The sequence below is a fragment of the Zea mays genome, chromosome 4 (assembly GCF_902167145.1).
Source record: "Zea mays cultivar B73 chromosome 4, Zm-B73-REFERENCE-NAM-5.0, whole genome shotgun sequence".
NCBI classification, from domain to species: domain Eukaryota; kingdom Viridiplantae; phylum Streptophyta; class Magnoliopsida; order Poales; family Poaceae; genus Zea; species Zea mays.
Genome location: NC_050099.1, coordinates 243,968,782 through 243,990,411, shown reverse-complemented (window position 1 = coordinate 243,990,411; position 21,630 = coordinate 243,968,782). Strand labels below are relative to the sequence as shown.

General features: G+C 45.4%; 3 protein-coding genes across 6 annotated transcripts; all 3 read right to left on the bottom strand.

Annotated features, from left to right (window-relative positions):
• Positions 1-431: 431 nt before the first annotated feature.
• On the bottom strand, positions 432-4,509 carry LOC100192621 (uncharacterized). The gene is made up of 2 exons (NM_001137836.1): positions 3,281-4,509; positions 432-740 (listed from the first exon to the last, which is right to left on the bottom strand). The coding sequence occupies exons 1-2, from the start codon at positions 4,460-4,462 to the stop codon at positions 579-581; spliced, it is 1,344 nt and encodes a 447-aa protein (NP_001131308.1). The 5' UTR covers positions 4,463-4,509; the 3' UTR covers positions 432-578.
• Positions 4,510-6,125: 1,616 nt separating this feature from the next.
• On the bottom strand, positions 6,126-6,875 carry LOC109946110 (B-box zinc finger protein 32-like). Its single transcript, NM_001320520.2, has one exon. The coding sequence runs from the start codon at positions 6,759-6,761 to the stop codon at positions 6,192-6,194; it is 570 nt and encodes a 189-aa protein (NP_001307449.2). The 5' UTR covers positions 6,762-6,875; the 3' UTR covers positions 6,126-6,191.
• A 2,574-nt stretch (positions 6,876-9,449) lies between these two features.
• Positions 9,450-20,870, bottom strand: LOC103656014 (protein STRUBBELIG-RECEPTOR FAMILY 3). Of its 4 annotated transcripts, none has more exons than XM_020552921.2 (17): positions 20,263-20,870; positions 17,781-17,910; positions 17,633-17,701; positions 17,372-17,437; positions 17,222-17,293; positions 17,041-17,112; positions 16,895-16,966; positions 16,745-16,810; positions 15,771-15,836; positions 15,225-15,625; positions 15,076-15,132; positions 14,609-14,994; positions 14,260-14,528; positions 14,009-14,147; positions 11,289-11,428; positions 11,023-11,179; positions 9,450-9,891 (listed from the first exon to the last, which is right to left on the bottom strand). In XM_020552921.2, exons 1-17 carry the CDS (start codon positions 20,351-20,353, stop codon positions 9,805-9,807), a joined length of 2,340 nt encoding a protein of 779 aa, XP_020408510.1. In that variant the 5' UTR covers positions 20,354-20,870; the 3' UTR covers positions 9,450-9,804. The 4 variants fall into 4 exon arrangements, with proteins under 4 accessions (XP_020408510.1, XP_020408509.1, XP_020408511.1 ...); XM_020552920.3 differs by having other exon boundaries at positions 17,041-17,127; positions 20,263-20,820; XM_020552922.3 differs by having other exon boundaries at positions 17,041-17,127; positions 17,633-17,670; positions 20,263-20,818.
• Between the last annotated feature and the right edge of the window lie 760 nt (positions 20,871-21,630).

Sequence of the window (21,630 nt, the reverse complement as noted above, 5' to 3'; positions counted from 1 at the left end):
CTTCACCTCCGATCCTCTTCCCTCCCTATCAATCGCTAATGCCACCTCGCCGCCACCCCCTGCAGCTTCCCCCCATACCCTACCTGCCTGACCACCGCACACCTCTCTCGCTAATTTTAGCCTGTGTCCGGTGGCGGTGCTCCAGCAGAGCGAGGGAGAAAGAGAGGCAGATGTGACTACGGAGGCAAGGCAAGCTTACATTGGTTTCCCTTGAAACAAATACTACTGAATCTATTAACACCCTAAAACAAATACTATTGAATCTATTAACACCCTAAAACAAATACTATTTTAGGGCGGAGAGAATATTCCCTAAAGTGTTGTGCTTGATTTTAGACCTCTCTACTCACATACACTTGGCAGAGATCACATCAATTGAATGTGAGCGTGATTCTTAATGGGTAACACAAGTTTAAAAATATTGACTCGTTATTGAACTATTTGTTCTCTATTTGTTCAGGATTGAACTTACAAAGTCCGTAACTCTTACAACAAAATGTGCAACAAAAATTCACGCATCTCAATTCTACAGCTCCCAGCCTCCCACACAGGTATCTTGAGTTCTTTTACATCCCTCCTCACCAGCCATATTTTGCTTGAGTTTCTGCTTTCGTAAGAATGCCCTTAGAACGCCTCTCCGCAAGCTCCATCTCCTTTGACTTCATGTCAAAGTACAGAGAACCAATCTGATGTTTCCTTTTATGCAACTTGGATGGCTTTCCTTTTGCTGAAGGTGCAGGCTGTTCACAAGGCAGAAATCTTTGGTAAGGACCATAACAACAATGATGTATTTACATAGTACATTTTCTTCATGCAAAATAATGCATTTAATGGACAATGATAGACAGTATTTTCAGCTGTCCTATAGTCGTTCAGCAAAACAAGCCTATTGCTCTACCAGGGACGGGAATGCTGGATCTGCATAAAATGGTTCCCATTGGAAATTATATGGGATCCTACAGGACCTGGGAGTACATGCATATATTTACTACTGAAACTGTGGGACCATGGTTGATACATGCGTACCTTCTAAACTAGAGTACATCAGTTCATGAAATTAATTTATATTGTTCAGGCAACCAAGCCAATTCTTTCTGACCATTGACCAATTAAAAGAAAAGCTTGTCCAATGCCAGATGAGATGGTTTGGACATGTCCAACAAAGACCTCCAGAGGCAACACTGCGTTGTGGTATTTTAAGGCGCAATAGCAGTGGAAAGAGAGGTAGGAGAAGACCGAAGTTAACATGGAAAGATATAGTAAAAGGTGACTTAAAAGAATGAAATATACTCAAAGATTTAGCCTTGAATAATATTGCATAAAAACAGCTATCCATGTGCATGAACTTTGACTTATGAGTTCTGTTGGGTTTAAACACCAGCCTACCCTAACTTGCTTGGGACACAAAGGCTTTGTTGTTGTCGTTGGCCAATTAAAAGGAAGCCAGACTAAAAGGCTTTGTTGTTGTTCTTGGCCAATTAAAAAGGAAGTCAAAATCAACTCTTAGCATGTTCTTGTTTCAACATTACTCCCTCCCTGTCCCAGCATATAAGGCGTAAATACCTCTGGTTCAATGACCAAGACATGTATTTAATTGTCTCTATACTAACTGCATCGACGTACGCATGTCTAGAGAGAGCATGTCTTATATTATTGGACTAGAAGAAAAAGTGATTGTGCCTTATATACTTGGACGGAGGGAGTATATTGTATGACCTAAACCTAGTTTGGCTTGATGCATCATCAATTATACATGTACCCAAATCCCATAGGAGGGGAAATCTAAACCTGGTAGATCTGGAGAAACATATACTTCATTACATGCAGACATCCTACAAGATATATCAACGCTACACCCCTTGATCTACACCCCTTGAGAGTTGTGGTATCGTAGTCTACAGCAAGGGTGGATACCAGCTACTTAATCCTTGCTCAGAAACCTGTGCAAACCCGTTCAAGTGGTGCAGCATCAAAGCATTGCTACTTTCTTTTTCATTATGAGTTATGACATAAAGCTGAGAAATCACTCCCCCACCCCACCCACCTCAAAAAAATGACAAATAGAAACACCATTTGCCTATAATTCTGTATGACCATAAGCAATGACAAGCATAAATATTCATGACAAACATTTCATTAAATAAGTGCAAATAGAATGAATTTTCACCATAGTTATTAAGGCGGTAAGGCAATATAAGGCGACCGACCCCCTTTTTACCTTTTAGGTGGTAAAGCGTAAGGCGAGGCGACGCCTTAATTATAAGTAATATTAGACCAAATATTACTTATATAACACTAATTCAAAATTAATAGGCAAGCTAGCACAAACCTAGTAGGGCCCATTTCAGCCTAGTAGAAGAGAAAAATAGAAAAAAGAAAGAAAAAAATACACAACCAGTTAGCCCAATGGCCCAACCAACCTAGCCCAATAGCAGTTTTAGGTTAAATATCAAGTCTCCTTGCAGCCGACAGCATGCCTTTCTTCTCCCCCTGCCGCCAGCATCTCTTCGTTTCCAACCCCGCGCCAGCAGCACCTCTTTCTTCCCCTCCCCCGCAGCTCTCCCTCCACTGCGTCCTTTCTCCTCTGACTGGTGCCGCCTGTGCTGAGACAGAGAGGGCAGAGGGAGCACGCCCGCGCGCTGCCTGAGCTAAGAGGGAACACGCCCTCGCGCCGACAGTGAAGGAGGCTGCACACTGCCGCCGTAGCCGCCCCACCCCCGAAGCGGATGCCTTACGCACCTTGGCAACGCTTAACAGACGCCTTAATAACCATGATTTTCACTTTATTAAAGTACAAAAGTAGCCATTTATTCTACTAAAGAACTTGTTTATGGCTATTCCACTTAAGAAGTGGCAACCAGACCATTGAAAACATGACTTTACAGCCTAATATAGTTTTTTGGTAGTAAATTATTTTACTTGATTCGTGATGAATGGAAGTTGCGATGAAAATGAAAACACCGTGGCATATTTCTCAAGAATCATTGCTTGGGAACTAACAGCATACCCATAACACATTATTGTTTCTGCACTACCATTCTGTGATTGTGCCAATAAGCACTGAGCGACAGTATCTGATGCTGGCTCGCGACTAACAGGAGCAACTTTAGTTTCAGTTGTTTGAGCAATATGAGCACAGAACAAATAATCTAGCTTTGTCATCCCAGTTCTACCTACTGGATTTGGTACTAAGCTACTGAAACACAAGCATATAATAAGCTAATAAAGCAATGCTTGACAAAAGTAGAAACAAAGTTAGCAAACAGTGATGAATCTGTACCTGATAACTAGGACCGAAGGCCAACCCCGTGAGCTTAGACTTATCCTGCTTTGGTCTGTTCTTCATCAGCTCTGCTTGATTTACTTCTAAAATCTGGACCGGCGTATCATTTCTACCTCTCTTCCCTCCACTCCTACCCATCTCTGGTGGCAATATCGGTTCATGCACCGGTGGCAATGTCGCTGCTACCTCATGACCATAACCTCCAGCAGTATAATCTACTCCATATGGCACTGCCGCAACATGGTCATATCCACTGGCATGCTCCCCTCCATGCGCATGAACATACCCTGCACTTTGCCCTCTTTCATATGCGGCATACTGTGTTCCATCCTCATAATTCGCACTGGCACTAGGATCCCAACCATAAGCACCGTGTTGCGCATAGTGGTTTGGATCCCACGCATATGTTTCATATCCACTAGTGCTCCCAGCTCCAGCATCATAGCTTTGCTGCTGCTCCCCGGTTGCAGCATTAAAAGCCTGCTGGTTTTCATGCTCCTCCTCCAGCTCCGGCGCAGGCATGTCACCATCACTGCCACTATCTTCCGAATCGTCGTCGTCGGTTGCGCCGGTGTCAGGCCTTTCCGGGGCTCCTGTGTTGGCAACCGAGCTTGAAGGCAGAGCGGTGCCGAGATTTAGCTTCTCTGGCGCAGCCGTATCGATTGCCGACCTCCTCGCTCCCGCGCCAGAGCCGGCGCCGAGCCCGAGCGAGTGCTTCGGAGGCGGGAGGAACGAGGACACGGGACCCGAGCCAGCAGACACGGGCGGCAAGCGCGCCTCGTTGTTGCTCGCGCGGCGCTTCTTGGGATCGTCCTCCTCGTCGTCGGAGCTGTCGCCTGTGGGCTGCCGGATCGGCTGCGGGCGATACTGGACGACGCGCTTAGGGTTTCCTCCGGAAGACTTGGGCGGCGGGATAGAGGAGAAGGTGGGGTTAGGGGCGGGGGAGGATTTGGGCGCCGAGAGAGAGGAGAAGAGCGGCGTGGGGGTGGATTTGGGCGCCGGGAGGGAGGAGAAGAGCGGTGCGGGGGCGGACTTGGGTTGCGGGAGCGAGGAGAAAAACCCGCCTGCGCCGCCACCGGAGGAAGTGGCGATGGCGGGGGAATGAGCAGGAGGAGGAGCAGGTGGGGCCTCATCAGCGTCGTCGTCGGAAGAGGCGTAGCTGGCGAGGAGAGAGTCCATGGCGTGGCTGGGCGGCGGCTTCGGTCGCCGGGGGAGGAAAAGTAACGGGGAACAGGAAGACGGCGTCACGGCGCCAGAGCAGCTCGGGTCGGGGTCGTGGGCCCGACCGTACGAGGCCGAGTCGTGGCGTGGGCCGCCGGCCGCGGCTGGGTGGGCCGATGCAGACGACTCGTGTATCTCGCGAGCTGCATAAATATTTTATTTTTCATAAATATTTATCAAATTTAAAAAATACAAAACTCCCTACCCGATTGAATTTGAACCGACGCCAAGTGCTTAGAGCAACTAACACCAAAACAGATATTATTAAAAAATAATGATTTTTGTTGCTCCAACACTCTCTCATTCTTATCCAAAAAAATTTGCCTTGTCTTCATGTGCTGGGAAAGATGAACTAGTAGGATGCTGACTTGTTTTCATGACCTGGTAGCTAGTAGACCAACATGGCTTTGTCCAAATATCTTGTCTTTCATTTATATATGTTAGCGAAACTAGCTACATGTTCGTTGCTTGAGACGTTAACATTGCTAGCATGTCACACAATGTTCATAATATGGATATCTCGATGTACAGACATTTATTAGAACCTATTGCTACATGTTCGTTTTAAATCGCAGGGCTGAAATTACAGAGCTTAAACACCTTGAGCAAAACTACCATTTCGCTTCACAACAGAGATATAAACGGGGTTTACGCCCTATTTGAATATTACTGATATTGTCTATAAAATTTTTTGACCACAGTTACGGTAGTAACACTTTTTTTTTGGCGGAGGAGGGAGTACTTTTTACCGCAATTCTAATTGGCGGCCGACCTAATTGATGACACGAGTATATATTTACAGTTTTAATTAAAATTTCTTCCTGCAAGAAACTTTAGGGAAAATATATATAGAGAGAGAGAGAGAAATTAGGCCGGATATGCTACGTGGGCTGATGATGCACGCAAAACGGGCCAAATAAACGAACTTAGATGATCTGGGGGCTGCAGCTCTGTAGGGGCGGCGTCCTTGGCAATTGGCATGTCTGGAGGTTGGAGGAGTGTCCGGCGGGGAGGGGATCTCCCCGCGCCGCGCGTCCGGACTAGACAGAGACAGCGATCTAGCCACCGAAACGAGTCCCGCCGCGCTACTACGCTGGCCGCTCACGCACGGCACTCGGTCGGTCTGGCCTGGTGCCGCGACGCACGCGCGATGGCGAGTCGTCGACGCGTTCGCCCTTCGCCGTATCGGATCGTGTGGATCCCGGGCCGGCAGCCGCGGGTGATCTGCGGGCTGGGGGTGTCCATCTACCACCGGTGCGCGACGCGTCCGAGCGTATGATGGCTCGCGCACGCACGCACGAACGTTTGGTTTCGCACGATTCCACGAGGCCGTGTACCATACCACCGGTTGAACCGTGTCCTATTAAAAATAGGTATCAAATTCGAAGGTTAACGAGCGGCCAGGAGGAGAAGAACTCCTGGATGAGGATGACAGACGGCTGCGGCCCTTTTATGCCGTCCTCATCATGTGGGTGGGTCTAGTCCCCGATCAACAACGCTGATGCGTACAGTACGCATTTGGCACACACAATCAGATCAGCAGAGAAGATATCCAGCCAATGGAACCGGCTTTTGTTAATCGGACGACGAGAGGAAGCCAAGCCAACGACACCACACGATCGATCTCGTTAATTACTAAAATAATTAGGGAGGAAAAGGACAAACTAACGTCGCCCACATGCTGTTGCTACATTGCAGACGGATGTGGGCCCTGCCGGACCACGAATTCAGGAGAGCACTCGGCCCATCCCTCCTCCAGGTCCGGAGCGCCCGCCGCCGGGGGTCTCGCTCTCGCCGCGCGCGTCATCCACCACGCCGCAACTGCGAGCACCGCAGCCTCCGCTCCACCGCCGGCGCGGACCTCCGACCAGCGCGCGGCGGCCATCGCGACGCGGAGCGGGACGCGACGACGGCACGCGGGCCCCGCCGCGACCCTCTTCCTCCTGGCCCACCCCCCCTCCAGCACGTCCTCCGCCCTCCTCCCTCTCCCTGGCGGCGGCGGCGCCGCCCTCGACTGCGCGGAGTCGGCCGTGGACAGGCAGGAGCCGCTGGACGAGGACGCCCCGGACTCGGCGCCCCCGCGCGGCAGGCGGCGCCTCACGTGCCTGGACGCCAGGAAGTTGGCGCCGTGCACCTTGGCGTCGCAGCGCGGGCAGAGGAACGCCGAGTCCGCGGCGCAGTGCACGGCCGCCGCGCTCCCGCAGAGCTCGCACCGCGTCCGCGTGCCCGCTGCCGCGGCGTCACCAGCGGCACCCATCCTGCCTGCTTGTCTCCTCTGCCTTCCCCTCGGACTCGGGAGCGTAGCAGCTGGGTCCGCCACTGTGCTCAGCGGATGACGGATTCGACCGCCTCCCTCCCTTGCACCCTCCAGGTGACCAGGTCTCACAGGAGCACCGGACGACACGCCGCCGCCTTTATATACGAGTCTCCGCGCGCGGGCGGAAGCTTCGGCCGGGAAGCAAGCAGCGGGGGCCGGGGGTTTGGAGGCTCTCGGGGGGCTGCGCGTGTGGTCGGCATTTAAAGGGGCCCCGCCCCGCCCAGCCCAGCCCACCGGCTGGTAGTGGCCGATGGCTACTGACCGTGGGCTGGTCGCGCTCGCGCTCGCGCTCACTCGCCGGCCAGCCACCACACGTGTACTGCTGCTAGCAAAAAGGGGTGGGGTCCCCGGTTGGACTTTTCCGTCCGACTCTCTCGCTTCGCAATTCGCATCGTTGATTCGTTGGCGTGGTGGAGGAGGACTGGAGGCTGGAGAGGGACTGGGAAAAAAACAACGTGCCGCGGCTGCGGGCACGCGCCAGGTGCGGCTGATTTTGGGCGTGCTGGTAACGTAGTGTAGTCCAGCCACCTGCTAAAGCGAGACGAGAGAGAGGTTGTTGAATCATAAAGGACAGACTGAATACCAGATGACTTCTCAGAACAAGGAACATGGAGCTTGACACGTATAGCTGTGAAAAATTGTACTCCCTCCGTTTCTTTTTATTAGTCGCTAGATAGTATAAAATTGCACTATCTAGCGACTAATAAAAAGAAACGGATGGAGTATAATACAGGAGGAGGAAACCACGTCCCACTTGTTCCTGAAACGCAGATATGTCCGGCGTGGCTGGCTGCTACATGGAATCACACAGTGCCACACACCGGAAACCCCTCAAACAATACGCCGGACGCGTTTGCAACTTGTCAAACCTTGGAGAATGGAAGCTATCATAACGTGTATTTGGAAATGTCGAAACAATTGGATCTTCGAAAACCGAAACAATTGGATCTTCGAAAACCGGCCGCCCACAGTGGATGCTTGCGAGGAAATGTTTATTTATACAGGAAACAATTCTTACCTGCTATAGACTCAAGATTGTGGTAGCAGAACAGATGAAGCAATGGGTGCAACAATTGTAAAGTGCAAAATCACACTCCCTGTAAAAACTAGTTTTCATAAAATCCTATACTGATCAGTAAAAAAACTGTAAGGCAAAGGCCCTACAGTCATTTCCCTCAAGAGAGAGAGAGAGAGAGAGAGAAAGGTTGTTGAACGCTTCCCCTTCCTTCCTCGGTTCCTTCGGTCCTCCTTGTGGTCTCGGACTCTCGGTTCGGAGACGTCCGGGTCGTCCTCGCCGGCCGTTCGCTGTACGATATTTCAGCGAATGAACGGACGGAAAAGGTTCGGCTTTTTTACTCGTTCTGTACTTCTGTGTACCAGGCTTGTCCTACCCAATCCCACGAAATTACGGTCGCCGCTAATGCCGAGATAGGATCAAAACTTCAATTCTATTCTCCTGGCCGAGATTCAGAGGGGTACATGACATGAGGTAGAGCTCTCTCGCAAGCCACACCAGATTTGGCCTGGTAAACTGAAGAGTTTGATCTATTTGGGATTTAAACTCACTCAATTCCACCCAATCCATATGGATTGAGAGCTAACCGAACAAGCCCTAAACAGGTGCGGTTCGCAACTCTATGTGCCCAACCGGCAACTAGCCATTTCTGTGGGCCAAACAGATGTCAACATGTCTTGCCGTTCGCTTCGAATTAAAACCAGTTTTTCAGACCGGTGTAGGTACAATTCATAGAGATAAAAATCTGTACGGATTAAAATCAAACGAACAATCATTTTCGAAGTCAAAACAAGTCATCTTCCTAGAAAAGCGGTCCGTCTCAAGCAACAATGCCTAAGGGTTTCGTTACTCACAGCTCCACCAAGTCCACAGTAAAAAAATGGCCGTCAAACATTTCGCCCCCAAGAGACAGGAAGCAGGGCAACGCTTTCACAGTTTTGAGTTATAACCTTTTGTTTTTTTTCTTTTCCTGAAAGGCAAGCATAACATCGCCAACCATTTCCCCCAACAAGATAGGAAGCAGGGCAAACTCTCCCAGTTTCGTGACATGCTCTTGCTCTGCTAAAAGACAAGATGGTATATTGTCAGTTCAATCAAGCTTGCAAAAAATTGTAGGCCAACATATACTCCTGCACTAGAATTGACTTAGCTGTTAGCAGTGTAAGCTGGGGAAAAAAAGAAGAACAAAACAGCCAAAAGTGTTGAACAGCCAGAAATCCAGAACCTAACAGTGCATGGCACAACCGTACAAGGCACCATGACAGATCAAACTTGCAATCAACCACAGGGTGCCATCTAACAATTAAGAACAGGTCACTACAAAAGTTTGTCTAATCCCAATCAGCATAGTTCAACATCGTCCTAGTTTATTCCAGGTCTTGAAGAAATCACACGAAGAAAAGACAGCATAACCAAGCACACGATGCATACCTAGCAGGGGTGCTTTCGCTTCAAGGAGGAGAACCTTCATGTGGTCGGCAGAAGACACCAGGTCACTATGATGATCATGTCCATGTCAAGTTGGAATGTCGCTTTGCCTCTGAAAATAATCTCAATAACAGTAGACTTCTATGATTAACAAACCATACGGAGTTAGCAACCGGAGAAACATGAGTCTCAAGACATGGTAAAGGCATCATATTTAACATAGCTAGCCATAATGTAATAAAGTAATAAAAATTAGAATTAGTTACAAGAAATACTGCCTACAGGTGAAACTATCATGTCTAGAGCACATGAATCTGCTCGGCAACAATGAGAAGCCATATCTCACTGGTTGTGCCATACTACCAGTCTACATCTTTCCAGAAGTAAATGAGGCTCCAAAATGGCATGTACACTAGCCGCAATCTCGTCCAATATAAATGCTGATAGATAGAGTGCCCCTGGCACTGCGCTATGGATCTAGGGATCTTCGCTGGCCACGCCACTGGCAAGCTAGATATTTTACTGTTCCTCCTTTATTTGTCACTCTGATACCTCACTACTAGCACCTACAATCCTAGCTAGGTCTTGGACGATTTGAGACATTGCTGGCCTGAATTCTGGTCCCGGCTGCACAATAGATTTGAGAGATCAGTAGAGTGAACCTTGAATGCATCATGGTATTTCTAGAAAAGATTGCCAAACAGAATGCAATAGTGAATAGAAAAACAAAAAACAAATACTAGACCTGAACATGACGGAATATTTAAAAAGAACTACAAAACATATAAATGCAATATAATAACTTAAACGTCTGAAATCTTGGATTTCCAGCAGGGGAGGAGAGAAGGAAACACTCAAATCGCTGGAAAGGCTGGAACTAAACACAAAAAACCCAGCCGATGAAGGTAAGACTGCCCATGGTATCACTAAAACGAAGATCTCAGTATACCGGCCAGGAAAACCCTGGACCATTGCCACAACCCCCATTATTGCAGGCCAGGTTGCTTCCATAGGGAGGAGGCATGGCAAGGGGATTTTTAACCCTAATCTAAAGTTCGCTCCTACGGGGAGCTGAACCTAGGATCTAAAAAGCGCTACAGAAGCCAGCTTAACCCATTGAGCTAGACACACATTCTTGAAAGGCTGGAACTCGGATGAGCACATACTCTATACTTGTGCTGATAAGCTGCTCTTCAACGCACACAAACATGCAAATATATATAGTACACGCATGTAAACCAATAACCAACATCTATTTCTACAGCAGAATTAAAATCTTGTTTTTTTTTCTTGAACACGCAGGAGAGTTGTGTCATTATATTAAGAAGAAAACTTAGAACACCGCACATACTTCCAACACAATAAAAATCAAACTTGTATACTACTTGCTGCCAGAGATAGATCTAGTCTTACTGTCTAGAAAAACAAAGCAAACCAACCTATATGTTGACAGCTAACTGAAATAAACAAAGTGGCTAATGCTATATGATTAAAGTAGGTAAATCATATGGTGCCCGGGCTTGGTGCCCTCGGTTCTAAAATACCATATTACAATGTTTCAAAAATCATAAAGAAACATAAATGTAGTACACCTAAAGTTAAATGTAGCCGCAACAATTCAGTTTGAAATTCTAATATGAATGAATTCCTGCAAGTTAACCGGAATGTTTATGATGGTTGTGCCCTAACTTGAGAGATAGGGCATAATCAGTTTTGCATGGAAACCTGATCATGTAAGCTTAAGAAGCTTAGAAATACCTGAATACACCGACTGATGATGTCTGCAAAACATGACAATAGTATCACGGAACACTCTCCTCGGATAGATGGATCAACCATCTCTGACAGGGACTTCATGTCATGAAGCTGAGAATCAGCCCATCTAACAAGATGTTGTTCAGCACGTGGACGAGAGCTGCATATTCCAACATAAAGAAGTTGTGAAATGAGTTTTTAGGAGAGAAGTGATTCAAATAATTGAAAAAAGCTCTTGTTTAACATGCATATTACAATGGATCTCTGACCTGTCATATGGCTTACGACCAGTAAGAAGTTCTAGCATCACCACACCGAAACTATATACGTCGCTGCGCTGAGTAAAAGGCTCAGAGTCATGGATTTCAGGTGCTTCATAATTGAGTAGAGCCCGCATACGACCTGATAGCTGAGATAAAGGGAATGCTATTATAAGAAGTTTTACATTCATACTCCCAAAGAAGTAAAGTATTAATGATAACCAAGCAATATAAGCCTGTGATAGGTCAATTTCCAATTGTTTTTCTAACAGATAGAGGGCAGATCTAGTACCGAAGGCTTTCACATGAGCGGGGTTTAGGAAAGGAATAAACGAAACAATTTTTCCTTGCAAATGTGGAGATGCTACTTCAAACCTACGACATTATGACCTAGTGAGACAGCTCTCACCACAACACTACACATGTCCTTGTTTTTTTACAACAATCAACAACAATAATAAAACCTTTTAGTATCAAGCAAGTTGTGATAGGCTAGAGTTGAAACCCACAAGTCAAGATTCAAGCACATAGATAGTTGTTTTCCAGGCACTCCTATTCAAGGCTAAATCTTTTGGATATAATACATCCTTTCAAGTCACCTTTTATTATGTCTTCTCATGTCAATTTCGACCTTCCCCTGCCTCTCTTCCTATTGCTATTGTGCCTTAGGATATCACTACGTACTTGTGTCTTTAGAGATCTCTGTTGGACATGTTTGTCATCACAAATTGTGTTGACAAAATTTTCTTTAATTGGTGTTAACCCTTGCCTATCACGTATATCATCATTTCGGAGTCGATCTCTTCTTGTATGGCCATAAACCTAACACAACATATGAATTTCTGTGACACTTATATGCTGAACATATCGTATTTTTGTAGACCAACATTCTGCACCATACAACAAAGCAGATCTAATGTTGTCCTATAAAACTTGCTTTTTAGCCTCTATGGTACCCCTCTTATCATATAGAACGTCACTTGATGTCACTTAATACATCCCGCTGATTTTATACTCATTCCTTGTGTGCCATTGCCATTGAGTGGCATATAGGTATATTTTTTGTATGTATGACATGTGGGGCCAGTGGCACACAAGGAACGAGTATATTTTTCGATGGCATACAGGGAATTAGCCCTTAATTCTAGGAAAAATTCCTGGTATGCCATCAGATTTTATACTCATTCCTAATTCTATGTCTAACATCTTTATCAATACCTCCATCTCTCCGTAGCATTGACCCTAAATACCAAAAGGTACCATATCTGGGCACTACTTGACCTTCCAAACTAACAATTTCTTCCTCATATGTAGTAGTGCTAAAGTCATGTCTTATATATTTGGTTTAGTTCTACTAAGTCTAAAATCTCTATACTCCAGAGTCTTCCACCATAACCCTAGTTTCTTATTTACTCTTGTCTGACTTTCATTAACTAGCACTACATTATTTGTAAAAAAGTATACGCCAAGGAATATCCCCTGTATGTCCTTTATGACCTTACCCATCACCAAGACAAAAAAAGTAAGGACTCAAGGTTGGTCCTTGATAGAATCCTATTCTAATCGAGAAGTCATATGTGCCTCTATTACTTGTTCGAACACTAGCCACAACATTGTTGCACATATCCTTAATGAGTCCAACATACTTTGTTATAACTCTGTTTTGTCTAAAGCTCACTGCATAACATTCCTTGGTATTTTGTAATAAGCCTTCTCCAAGTCAATGAAAACCATGTGCAGGTCTTTCTTCTGCTCCCTATATTGCCCTATCACTTATCTTATTAAGAAAATGGCTTCCGTGGTTGACCTTTCTGGCATGAAACCAAATTGGTTTATAGAGATCATCACTGACCTTCCGAAACATTAAACCAAATTTGTTTATAGAAATCCTCGTTATTTCTCTCAGATGATGCTCGACAACTCTCTCCCATAGCGTCATAGTATGGCTCATCAACTTAATCTCCCGACGATTCGTACAACTTTGAATATCCCCTCACCGAGCATTTTGTTCGACCGGAAGATATGGTTGAACAAATTGGTTAGCCATACTATAGCTATGTCCCGATGCATCTCCATCTCAATTGAGATACCATCTGGACCCATCACCTTACCCCTTTCATCTTTTTAATGCCTCTCTAATCTCATAATCTTAGATCCTACACATGAAGCACCTATTGATACCGTCAAAAGAGTCATTCAACTAAAAGGTTGTGTCCCTATTCTTCTCATTGAACAATTTATGGAAATACTCTCGTCATCTATGTATGATCTCATCCTCCTTCACCAATAGGTGTTCCATTTCATCCTTAATACACTTAACTTGGTTGAAGTATATTATCTTCCTCTCACAGATTCTAGTCATCCTATATATGCCATCTACTTCCTTCATACTCAAACATTGGTAAAGATCCTCGTATGCCTTACCCTTTACCATAGTTAGAACTCGCTTTATGGTCTTTTTTTTGCTACCTTGTACTTCTCTATGTTGTCCACACTCCTGCCATGATATAAACGTTTATAGCATTCTGCATTCTTTTCCATCAAATCATAGCATAAAATAGTTATGTGGCAAAGTCTATCCAAGCTTGGAAGGAAATAATTTGATAGGACCTGATCTCATAGGTTGGGAGCTGTCCATGCACCACGAAGGTGTTATGCTCTATGAGTTCAGTTCTTTCAGTCGCAATTTTGTATGATTGATTACAACAAAGCTGAATAGAAGAGGTTACCTGTGTAACAGAACCAGACGCCATCAATTCTGCTAGCCCACATTCAGCAACACGTACTGAACATCTATTATCGAGAAGCACGTTGGCTGGATCAAAATTCTGGTGTACTAGAGGAGGTTCACAGGTGTCATGGAGATACCTGAAAGAAAAGTGTGAATAGTAAATATAAAGATTGTGGTGGACATCTCTTGGCAAGCTAAGTTTAACACAAACAGGTCATGAATGTAATATGTAGCTTGAATACAACTTACTCTAAGGCTTTTGCTGCATGAAGAGCAATCTGGAGGCGAGCATTCCAGGATAATGGATTATCAATATCCTCCCCTTCATGTAGTACATCAAGTAATGTTTTTCTACTGAAGTGGTTATACACAAGTAACCTCTGTTCATACTCAGCACAGTATCCAACTAATTCAAGAATGTTAGGGTGTCTAATATCTGATATACAAGCAACCAACTCTAGAAAGTCATCTACTGGTATTCTTCCATTAGCATTATCAATCTTCATAACTTCCAGTAACTGCATATGACAAGAGAAGATGACCTTATATTTCAGCATAAATCACTCGCTGATTAAAAGAAGCAATGCTTGATACATACTTTCCCTTCAGGAAGTTCTGCCAGATAAACTTTTCCCAATCTACTCTCCCTTATCAAATTTTGCTCTTGAAAACTATTTGTATATTGCTGAAGTGATGCCACGGAAAAGGATGTTGCAGATGTCGAGGGACCAGTCCTTGGCGGAGTGTTAACTCTTTTTACTGGACGTACAATGGGATTTACAGTTACTTTTTCAGCAGGAGGTGGTGATGGCAATCGTGGAGGTGGAGATGGAGGTGGCGGTGTTGAGGGTGGTGGTGGCGGAGGTGGAGGTGGAGGAGGTGGAGGTGGAGGTGGAGGAGGCGCTGCAGCAAAGATCTCTGATTCTGTTCGCTCCAAATTAATTACATGCTCTTTTCTCTTTTCAGGAGGCTTCTCAATGGCAACTGCCAACAGTTCGTGATTAGTATACACAAGCATTATGGTAACAAAGAATCGATTAGTCAGATTTGCAACAGCATATATACCTGGTACAGCTAAATTTATTTCACGGGGTTTCTTTCTTTCAGGAACTTCAGATAAACCTGTTAGTGAAACTTGAAAATCATGTATCATGATATGAAAACAACAGAAGAAAACACATAAATACATTACACAATGGTCAATGAAAGTTAACCTTTTTTGGCATCATGTCTAGACTGCACCGAAGCTTGCTTGCTTTTTGGCTCCTCAGCCCTCTGATGCCTACCTAATTGAGCCATGGAATAATCACGTCTAGTCTGTCTTTCTTGATACTTGGACAAGCAAAATACTACCAGTAGCGCAAGAACTATGAATAGCACAATAGCAAGAAGAACATATCCAACAGTTCTGAGGGTTGAAGGCTTCTTCTTCTTGGATGACGTAGAATTGCTATTTCGAGCAGTAGATCCACTAGAAGAGTTTGATGCTGCATTAGATGGTGAAGGAGATCCTGAAGGGGATGAAGAGGACGATGGTGTTTGTGTTGGTGAGCCTGTAGGTGAAGAGGGTGAGGTGGAGGGAGCTATGCTGGTATTAAAAGGATTCCCATCATTTCTGTACGCAAAAGAAGTTAATGAGTTATATGTAACTGGTCCAATCATCAAAGTGTTGAAGGATAGGGCAGAATGTAGAGAAGGAAAAACAGGACTAATTGGGCTGCACCAAGAAGTTTGCTATAGGTAAAGGAAAAGTGTCTCACTTGAAGTTTGGTATGTTGAGCAGCTTCGGAGGAACTGGTCCAGAAAACATATTATTCTCGACATTTCTGTTTAGAGGTACATAAAGTATTAGAAAGAGCCAAAGAGTCACGAATATTGTATGCATGACAGAACATTTATGACAATAAATAATTTGAGGTGTGAATTTAACATCATTTGGATTTATACTAAATAAAATTATATGCCCCATGCATCATGTGAAAGGGATGTCTGTGGCTGTTGTTTGTTGTAGAAATCTGATAGGCAAGATACAAACATTAATGTATCCACTTTTCTGGGGATGGGGAATAACTGGACCCAAAAGCAGAACTGGTCAATTGTATTAAAAAGCCTAGAGAAATAGGCACCCAAAAGAACTGGCTGCATTTTAAATTTAATTAATTAATTAATAAGAAAATAGGCACCCAAATTCGCCTCGACGAGGACTTGAACCTGGGTGGTCTGGGCAGTTAACCAAATAAGTTACTTTGTCATTGTTTCATGAGCAAATGAACTAGCTCAGCTTCATGAGCAGTTATATTAGCAAAGGGCTCCATAAAAACAGTGAAATAAGTTACTTTGTCAATATCTTTTTTTCTCTTTCCAACTAGCAAACTATGCTGAAGGTGCATTTACAATTACTACACTGCGAACTATACTTCTGAACCTGAAAGCCTTAAGAGAGCACTAAAAGGATATAACTTTTGTCGAGTAAATTCAAGGTGGCTTCGCTAATACAGCATAGAGTTATCACATTGCATGTCTAGGGCTAATTTAAGTCGCCTATCATTATAATCTGTAGTTTAAGTTCAAAGGAATAGACCCAAAGAGTATTACTTGGAGGCGGTCTTTTTTTTGGGTTAAATCAGCAGTTAACTGCCCAAATAATTGCAGTTATTCTGCTTAATCTGTAGATTATGATGAACTATAATAAATGAAAAGTTAACTGACAACAGAGAAGAGGGTCTGGACATACAAATCTTTGAGGGAGAGATCCTGCAAGACATCAAGGGTCCCAGATAGTTGATTATCCTGCATGTGCCTGTGCAAAGTGCAATAGAAGATCATGAAAGAGTATGTACAAGGTAAGAGGGTAAAAATAAAAGGAAACGGTCAGTAGAATTACAATGTAGTCAGTGATGTCAAGCTTCCCAATGAAGGTGGTAATGGACCACTGAAGTTGTTGGAAGAAATATCACTGTGATCAAAGGTCAGATATCATCAAGCAGTTTGCATGAAGGGGTGGGAGGGAAGGAAGGAGGGAGAACATACAGATTTACAAGTTCTGTGAGGGAATCAAATGTATCTGGTAGTTTTCCATCTAGATGGTTATCATTCAGTGACCTGGTAAAAGAGAATCTTGACTCTTGAGTTAGTTAATTGATGAAAGTAGAAAACAGTAATCTATGACATTGTCGTCTAGGAGGGAAAAGAAAAGGAAAAAAGGAATTACATGGCTGTTAGACTATGGAGTTTTGATAATGACACTGGAATGCTTCCAGTTAGTTGGTTATCTGAGAGAAAGCTGCAGTAGCAAGGAACAAAATATCCCATCATCTAACCAGAACTAAAGAAAATTTCAAGCGTAAGCATAACCACATACATATTCTGCAGTGTGACAGGTAGATCTTCCGGTATGCTTCCACCGATATTGTTGTTGCTAAGATTTCTACAATGACAAGAAAGCAGACAATCACAAAGCTTGATGACATATTGAGATACAAGTAACACTTATACCAGTATATAAAGTATCCTCTGTTCACCTGTTTAAACAGTACAATAGAATTGGTACAGCCATTACCATTTTTTCTCAAAAAACTGCCATTACCATTGGCAAAGAAAATTGTGAAGATCGTGCCCTTACATTTCAGTTATTGAAGTGAAGTTCCCCAGGCTGCCTAGCTGTCCACCCAAATTTGCAGCATTGAAAATTCTGCAAACAATTAGTTGATAAAAGCACAAAATGAAAAAGTCTTATTGGCAAAAGGTAACATATTGAATAACTGGCGTACATTGAGGTTATACTTGAGCCGGTACATGTGACACCCTGCCAACTCTCACCACAGGGATCTCCACCACTAGCAGACCATCCAGGTAGCTTTGGTGATCCAAGTGCAACATAAAGTCCATTTATAGCAGAAACTGCATGTGAATGTAAAGCAATTAGCCAATGACAAACAATGTTTTCAAATCATGATATGAATCCTAGTCGCCTGAACATCGACTAGGCGATTAATTGTGACTAGGCATCGACTAGTCGTGATTAGTTTGGGGCTAGTCGACAAGTCGCCCAGACAGCTTAAATAAGGCACTTACCATAGCATATTACCATCTAGCAATTGGCATTCAGGCAGCCAAAGCCAACCATACATGCAATAAACAAGAGTGCTTACTGCTGCACATTAAGTGCTTAATAACTTAACAAGTTCTTAAATCTGAAAGGTCGTGATGGTAACTGCTACGAAAGACAGCTTGTCACTTGTCATCATCAAAAGCACGGTTTGCAGCACATCAGCATTCAGCCATCCAAAGCAATATACAATTTGAAAGACCCACTCCTTCAATCCAGGCTCCAGATTCATCCTCTCCTCTATTTCTTCATCATCTTCTTGAGTTAGAGAAGTGGGATCATGTCCGCCACCAAGAAGTGCATCCTCCTCGCTGTTTTCTGTCATCTTCAATAGTGTTTTCACTTCCAGCAGCGAAAGGGGCTCTAGCCTAGTGGTTAAGGACTTCCGAGTAGCACCTCCAAGTCCTGGGTTCGATTCCCCTCGGAGGCGAATTTTCAGGCTTGGTTAAAAAAATCCCCTCGTTGTGCCCCGTCCGCTCTCGGGTTACGATGTCTTGTGCGCCACCCTCCGGTTGGGCCGTTGCAGAGTGGACGGTTGACGCCGGCCCGTTAGTGATGGGGGGCCAGGGTTCGGGGATTTTCTCGGCCGGGACCATTGTTTCGGTCTCTTCTTAATATAATACCGGGAGAGCGGTCTTTCGCTCCCCGGCCGAGTTTTCACTTCCAGCAAGCATTGACCGTGGACACTTCATTGCATAACTGAATTGTGCACTTTTAGGCCGACTAGAATCACCAGATGCTGCTGTTTTCCTACTGGGATCACCACCTCGAGCAGCCCTAGGAAAATTACAACCTCTGAGATTCTGACATGCACCTAAAACTTCAATGGTTCACCCTTGCTCGATTCAGCTGGTGGGTAGATCAAAACCATAGGATCCAGTATATAGAGTATATATAGGTGGTGGTATGGGCCTTGAATCATACCCAGCTGGCCTGCTGAAGCCCAAGTTGCTTTCTACAGGCTGATCGTTCGACTAGAAAACATCGAGTGGTTGTAACTAGTTGATGATTAGTCATCTGATCTGAGTGACTAGGCAAACTAATTGAATTGCTTCACCAAATCGATGTTCAGGTGTCGATTTGTCGGTTAATCATAGATTAATCGAGTGAATTGAAAACAGTGATGACAAGGCATAATAAAAACAACAAATGTCTAAGTACGCAATCAGACTTAATCAAGCAATCTACCTGTATACCAAAGGGGTTGGTTTTTTAAGGGTGCCAATTACTTCAAACAAAATTCAGAACTGTATAAAACATGTATGGAGCACAATGTCATGGCCAGCCCTTATTAGTCATTTACATTTTGTATTAACTCAACTCTCTGCTGCTAAGACCTCTGTCTGAACACAGGTACTGAGCACATTGCCTGTGAAAGCAGTCATTTAGTCTTCTGACATTCACCAGAAACCCAGCTCTCTGCCACTCTGAACTCAGCCTGTGTTCCCCACTCACCAACTCCTGAGACTGTAAGCTCAAAGTTCCCAAAATACCACAGGTAACTTTCACAAAATCATACTACAACTATTTACCGTTGACTATTTCCAACAGACATTGAATCTCTAGGAACCAGTCGCGCTCTTCCCCCGTTGCTATCCACAGATGACGATAATAAATTGATAACACAGGAAGCCGATGCCACCAAATCCTTCCAAGACCATAAACGTCGCTCTCAATCCCCAGACCGAAAATCACATGCCAGTTGCCGCGTATCATATATCCATCACTTCGGCTGCTTCCACGGGCATGAGAGCACGAATTCAACGGCACCATCGACGATCAAGCCCTTGGGTACGAAACCAGTATGCCGCGAACTCGCGCTGCCGAAACGGCTTAATCGACCAAAGCAACCAAATCAATCCGCATTTCTCATCTCCCACCCACCCAATCCCCCCACAGCGCGACAGCACAGCACAGCACAGCGCCAAAACAAAACCTACCGATTGTCTCGTGTCTGTGTACGCGTCTAAATTCGCAATTCCATCACCCTCCGCAACAGTGAGCTCCAACCATCCCCGCGCAAGCAGCAAAACCCAAACCAGGCACAAGCGAGCACGAAGCAGTTTGCGGCTCCTCGTGCCAACTGCCGGGTTACAGTCAAGCGAAGGAAGGAAGGAAGCGAGCAGATTAGGAGGACGCATTACCGTCGCCGGCGTCGGTGGCCGCGCTTGCCCGCCGCGGCAATGCGGCAGCGGCGACCAGCAGCAGCAGGACGAGGACCGGCGCCGCCCCCATCGCTCGGTCGGGGGCCGGGCTCTCTCGGACGACCAGCTAGCAGCGCAGCACCGCCTCCGCGGAGCAGCACGGACGCACCAGCCGCCGCCGGCGTAGATCTGGAGAGTGAAGGGGAGGGGAGGGGAGAGGAGGTGGATTCTCTTGTTTTCCCGGAGCACGATTCTCCGCTCCCGTCTGTTTTTGTTGGCTTCTAGAATCTATAGCTGTGACTGTGAGCAGTGCAGTGCAGAGATAGAGAGATGGAGATAGAGAGGGACGACTGGGACTGGGAGTGGCGGCGAAGTGAGATAAAGGCAGCGGAGGAGAGAGAGGAGAGGGAGAGCAGAGGAGCAAAGCAGCCAGCAACGGGAGTGAAAAAGGTGGAGAGAGAGAGAGAGAGTTGTTACTGTGTGAGATCGCTGACTGGTGGGGGTGAGTGAGCAGCGGTGAGGGAAGAAAGGGAGGGAAAAGGGGGTTGGGATTTGTGAGGGGGAAAGCCCCGCGGAGAAAAGGGGGAGGCGGAGGCTTCTGGCTTTCTGGGTCATCGTCATTTTTATTCCTGCGGCACATTGAATGGAACTGGGGGCAGCCGCGGCAGTGGAGCGGGCGGGCGGGGGCCTGCTGACGTGGAGCTCGGATCGATCCGTTTGGAATTTGGCAGCGTTTGCGTGCGGATCATTGCGATGCACGTTTTGTTAGCGATGAAAACGGACGGAAAAACCCTTCTCCCGTTTCCGCTCCCGCAATTCTTCGTCGGAAATGGGAGCGGGAGCGGAACAACTACGGTCGGAAACGGGTCCGGGTTATACGGGTTTACGGAAACGAACCAAAACGACCGAAAATTAACCGGAAACGAACGGAAATTGCCTCAACGGAAAAATTAACCGGAAAAAGCACACATCACCACATGATTACATGACCAATTGACCACATAGCCATTGAACAACAGGAAAATAAGTCCACAATAGTATATGAGCACATAGCACAAATCCAAATCTAACAAGTAAACTTACACTCACTCAGCCCACATAAATTCAGTCCAGGCACTGTTGGGTCTATGCTTCGTCGCCGAAGGTCTTATAGAAAGAAGTAACCCTCGGATGAAGCTGTTCGTACAAGATAGCCGAAGGTGCCTCTTCGCAGAGCTTCGGCATTACAAACCGACTTAAAGATAGAATGACCTTTTAGTCCATAAAGGTCTGAGTCAATGTTGTAAGTTTTTATAAGGGGCATACTTGTAATTCCTCACAGGCTGCGTCCTGTGCCTATAAATAGTGAACAGTATTCCGTTACTGTTC